Source organism: Cynara cardunculus, unplaced genomic scaffold, assembly GCF_001531365.2.
Source record: "Cynara cardunculus var. scolymus isolate 2C unplaced genomic scaffold, CcrdV1 Un_Scaffold_3855, whole genome shotgun sequence".
In the NCBI taxonomy this organism is placed as follows: domain Eukaryota; kingdom Viridiplantae; phylum Streptophyta; class Magnoliopsida; order Asterales; family Asteraceae; genus Cynara; species Cynara cardunculus.
Genome location: NW_020201647.1, coordinates 33904 through 39518, shown reverse-complemented (window position 1 = coordinate 39518; position 5615 = coordinate 33904). Strand labels below are relative to the sequence as shown.

General features: G+C 43.7%; 1 protein-coding gene across 1 annotated transcript; it reads right to left on the bottom strand.

Annotated features, from left to right (window-relative positions):
- Positions 1–3223: 3223 nt before the first annotated feature.
- On the bottom strand, positions 3224–5341 carry LOC112503801 (vicilin-like seed storage protein At2g18540). The gene is made up of 3 exons (XM_025107800.1): positions 5280–5341; positions 3726–4435; positions 3224–3375 (listed from the first exon to the last, which is right to left on the bottom strand). The coding sequence occupies exons 1-3, from the start codon at positions 5339–5341 to the stop codon at positions 3224–3226; spliced, it is 924 nt and encodes a 307-aa protein (XP_024963568.1).
- Between the last annotated feature and the right edge of the window lie 274 nt (positions 5342–5615).

Here is a 5615-nt window from a genome sequence, read left to right as displayed (position 1 = left end):
GATGGCCATTACTTTTTACATGTTTATCAAAATATTATATTATTCTTGATTTGTAAAAAGAAAAAAAATTACATCCCGCCGCATTGCGTGGATACACAACTAATATATATATATATATATATATATTGTTGGAACCAAGATACTCTTAATTGACAGAAATACATTTTGTATAAAATAAGAATTAAGAACAACAACGTATTTCAGATGACTAAACAGAATATTCAAAGATGAATGTAAAACAGTGAATAATACTTTGAATAACCGAATGCTTTTATTGAAAAAGAAGAAATATTGAAGAACAAAATAATCTCACAGAAATACGCGTATAGTATAAGTCCGCTCCTTCATGTACTTTGAACCTGAGGCGGATGCCTCCTTATATACGCCTAGGTCTAACAAACTATGCTATAAAAAAGGCATGGAAATCTGAGCTGACTGGTCTGCATCCTTATCTTTGACTTCCCTTGAATAGCAGAGCAGACTTGGTCAAGCCGTCTTAAATCCGTTAGACGCTTGCGAGAATGTCTGGGCTAACACGCGCTTTCCGTGAAGAAGGTAGCCAGAAGCTTTGCATGAACATATAGAAGCTCTGCATGAACTATGAAGAGGCTCTATATATGTAGAAGCTCTACATGTACTATGCAGAGGCTCTGGGTCTTGGAGTTGTTGCTTTAAGTCCAGCGCTTATGCTTTTTGGCGCACAAGGCTTGAGCGTTCACGGAGATAGAGCGCGGGCTCTGTATGAAAGGGACCTTCACTCTGAGTAAGAGCTCTGGTCCTTGATCYTCTGCATGAGAGCTCTTAGCCAGATAGCTTCTATAGACTAAGTCCTATTGACTAGAGCAAGACACTTCTTACTTACACTTTCACAAGTTGGGGTCTAACAATCTCCCCATAAGTGTAACTAAGAAGGACTCTTACTTGATTTACAAAAAAGAAGTCTAATCGAAGACAGAGGTTAAAAGGAACCTTTGGTTTACATTAACTATCTAATGAAGTACAATACGATTGAAATGGAAATTACATTGAATTAAAAATAAAGGAGTACTTACAAAGATAAGAGGTCTAAACATTTTGAAGTCTAATGAACTTCCTAAGAAGTTCACGAAACTCAAGCATATTTCGAATCGACCTCAGGATAATTTTGGCTCGCTCCTTTGCTGCAGGGGAGTTGTCTCTGCTCCTGACCTGATTGTCTCTTATATAGCACAAAGTAGAGTTGGAGTACTTGTAATTCTGGTTGTCTCAAAAGAAGATCTTCTGTTTATGCTCATTTCGAAACACCACTCCCAATTCTGGTTCCACCAAGTCCGTCAAGGAGGGGATGCTGTTGATGCCCTGCAAGTCTTCTTTTGGAGCAGCGATTGTCAGTTGATCCACTCTTAGATCCAGAGCTAGTTGGAAGTCAAACTTGTTTCTGTAGTCGAGCAGGCCTGTCATTGTTTGGCAAACGATAGAGTTGGCAACAGCGTATTTGACACCCTTGTCCTTCTTATGATCTGTGAAGTAGAACAGATGGAGAAGATCCCACAGATTCAGATTAATAAGATCACAATCCGTGAACCTACAGATCCGTCCGTGAGACCTCTCCACTATGTATTCGTGGAATACAATTTGATTATGCACGAAGGTGCGCCTCTTTATATCAAGGATCTGCTTTATTCCATCAGCGAAGTGGACTGCAATGATTGGCTGATTGTAGCAAGCTATGAATCTCTGTCTGATGTGCTCTTGAAACATAGGATGAAGACTGATCTTCTGGACCGATGTCTCTTCTCTTAGGTTGTAGAGGAACTGGTAGATCTCTTCGTTCTCTGCTTTATCCATGATGGGTTTGTCGAGGGGTGTTGGCGGGAACATGACATCATGGACTTGCTTTGATCCTTTGGACACGATCAGAAGGATGCTTCCGTTTTTGCCCGCTGATTGTGCCTTCTGTGTCCGCTCTGTTTGGCTTGATAGGTACCTGCTGCCTCACAGCAGGAGTGACAACCCTGGTCCCTTGAGCAGGGACCTTAGCTCTATGGGTCTTTGGATGTGGTGGAGCAGCAATAGTGACTTCTTCTAGTGGAACGGCAACTAGAGTGTGCAGAAGTGACGGATCAGCCACATTCACAGCTGGCACTTCTTCTTCTTCTTGTGCTATGGTTGAAGGAGTAGCCATGTCCATTGCGTACTCTGTTGATGAGGACAGAGCCAGGTCAGAATCAGACGATCCATAGACAGATAAGAGATCTATGACTTCTGTGTTCTTTTGTAGCCCAGCTGGCTCTGCCTGTGACGCCATCGGCATTTTCCCTTTATGTAGCGCCTCTGTATTGTCTGGCGTGGATTGGCTCTGTGCCCTCTGCCTTGAAGAATCTTGAGCTGGTTGGCATGGGGCAGAGGACGTTGGTGTAGAGGGGGCAACCACAGGTGTTGTACTTGGAACGGCTGTAGAATGGTTCTCCCCCTCTTTACGATTTTGAGCATCAGACACATCTGGGTCCTCCATCATCGTCAAGTCGCCTCCTCTTTGATGGTTCTGCATAAGGAAATGGATCCCTTCGTTGTTTTGGCCTCTGTCCTCTGCTCGAGGCATCGACTTTATCCTCTCATCAATTACTTTGAGGAGTTCATCGACTGCGTTCCCGACCTTTTGCATTTCATCGTCTGAGCGGTAATTAAACCGGGCAAGAGTGTTGTTGATCTCATTCATTGCTTTTGTGGCTTTGCTATTGAAATTTGTAGTGAAGTCAGCCATCTTATGCAGAAGTCTGTCACCCAGAGCATTCATTGCGCTCTGTGTGACATAATCTACAGGTACACTCAGGGGAATGAGGGCCTGGGTGACATGAGATGTGGACACCTCAACCCTCTGTAATGATGCAATGACTTGTTGTAAGGTCTCTGCATTGCATGCCATCAATTCCACAAGTGTGTCGATTTGAGAAGCATTTGTCAAAGACTCAACTCTTAATACAGCCAAGGATGCTCGTATCTCATCCAAAGTAGGTGAAGAAGGAGACGACTCTACACGGGCCATGATGAGTTTTAGCTCTTCCAAGGAACACCGCATAAAGGTGAAAAGGGAATGGAACTCTTCCTTAGTGACATATGCAGGTGATGTAACCTCTGTCTCAACACATGGTCCAGAGTGAGTCCCCATTCCAGGGATGCCTTCATTCACAACTTGATTTATGTTGGTCGGGGAAGGACTTCCAGAGGATCCTTGTGGTTCTCCCTAAGGAGAATTCACTACCTCTATTCTGTCAGGGAGAGTACCCAAGGCTGGTTCAGATTCAGCCAGAGGGCTCTCCATGAGTAGACTAAGAGACCGGTCGAGAGTCTCTAAGCCAAGTGCACCTATTCCTTGCTCTAAACAAGGTTGGGAATCTACACGCGCAGAGGAAACAAATTCCTTTGTATGGGAAAGTTGCATGATATGGGGAGACATATCAATTATGTTTTCAAAGGTTGCACCCTTTTGAGAGGGTGTTCCCTGTGGTGAGGCTTCCCTTTAGCTGATATAACAAGAGGAGATGCGACCTCTGGTTGGATAGGCTCGCTAGGGTTCAAGGTGTGCACCTCAGTTTCAATGACTCCTATGTCTCGACCACTAGAGTCAGATGATTCGTTTACAGTGGGAGTTGGGGTGGTAAATCGAGTGTGCCTATTTAGCCTAGGCTACTCTGGCTTTCCCTGAGGCAGAGCAGCTGCTTCACCTCCTCCCTCTTCTTCCTCACTCTTTTCTTCTTCACTCTCTGCTTCTGTACTTTCTTCTTCTTCTTCTTCTTCTTCTTCTTCCTCCTCACTTTCCTCAGTTGTGTAAGACCGTGCAACATCGTCGTAGTGCTCTTGGTCATCCCCTTGGTTTGGACTAGAGGAGTGAGCCAAGGTTTGACGAGTTTCTTCCCCTGCTCTGAGTTTGGCCTCTTCCCTCAAACGAGCGATCTCTGCTTGGCAAGCTTTTTCTGCTTGCTCCTCCTCTGCTCTAGCACGAGCAAGCTCAGCCAATCTCTCTTGCTCTGCTCGCTCGACTTCATCCTTTTTATTTTTCTCCCTCTCAGTTCTCTTTTTCATCGCCTCTTGTTTTTTCCGTTCTTTCGCTCGCTCTTGCTCTACTCGCACCCTCTCTTCCTCTGCTCTCATCTTCTCTTCACCTGCTCTCACCGTCTCTCCCTCTGCTTGAGGCCTTGATGTGTCCTCAGTCCTCTCTTCTTCATCGACTGTTCCTATGCGTAACGGGGTTTGAGACATTGGTTCTAGTGTCTCGCGTGTACGTCTATACGCTCTTCTAATCTCCTTGGACTTCATATAACTCATGAGCCTATTTGGAACAGGCCTCTCTGCTTCATAACCCTCCTTGTTCACTGTAGGTCTGTACGGAGTGATCACGTTCACCTTGTGAGCAGGTAGACGACCCACATCAATATTGTTGTCGTCGAGAGCTAGTCTTAGAACAAGACCCAAGAATCATGGAAATAACAGAGACGACAACTGTCTTCCTTTGGCCACTTATTAACACTTCTTGGCCACAACAGCCTTGAACTCTATGTAGAGTATCAAGGAGTAGTCGAGAGATAAGTCAAAGAATATTTTGTAGATGATCTGAAGAACATTTATTGAGCACATGTCGAGGCTCCCTATCTTCCATTGTTGGACCTGTAAATTCAGCTTTGATATTGATCTGTTACTCTGAATGAACTATAAGACGATTAAAGTGCAGTGGAAACAATTATAAGAACAGAACAGAGTAATTAAACCAAGAATACACAGTTAAGATGATGAAGAAGATGAACACAGRAGAATAGCTTCAAAGGTTTTTCAATTCATTCAATTGAAAATTGACGATTACAATACGGAAGCACACTGAATACAAAGGCCTTAGCCGCTATTTATACTAGTTCCTAACGACCTTACTGACATGATCTAGACGTGTGAAATCATCTAAGCCGTCCAAATAAAGTCGATTAAGTCCTAGTCACGTGAGAAGCACATGCAGCTAACAACCATTGAAAAACTGTAAGAACAGGAACTTCACAGAAGATGAAACCGCAGACCTTCTATGAGCCATCTCAGAGGCTCTGCTGTAATTGACTTGTATGATCTTTTTGACAGAGGACCATTTTCCAGAACCTCTGTGAGAGTCATCAGAGGTTCTGTTACACTTTACTTGCACAATGAAACAGCGTCTGTTGCTAGTCCTCTGTTGTCTTATGTGGAAGATACCCTTCTGTCAACACTTGCAGAATACTTTTTCATACTTTTACAAGAAGTGAATAATAGAGCTAACATACCTGTTAGCGATCTGTTGACCAATGTGAAAAGTGTGTTCCACATTGGTGGTAGGTATTGACATCGATATTGTGACGGGTACTGGATTGCCTTGTTGTACCCCAAAAACTTCAAGAAGGCCACTATCTTGTCCCCAGATGGGAGAGGGGCGTACTCATAAACCCTAGGTCAGTTTTCGTTGGGATTTCAAGAACCCACGAAAACATAGACCTTGAAATATGAACTGTGACAAATTCCTGTTGGGCAGAGACAAAGAAATCCCCTATGATTCCTCTTTTAGATTCAGTTACGACACAAGATTGCCAGTATTCTTGGATGTACCATTCAGGAACAAGGTC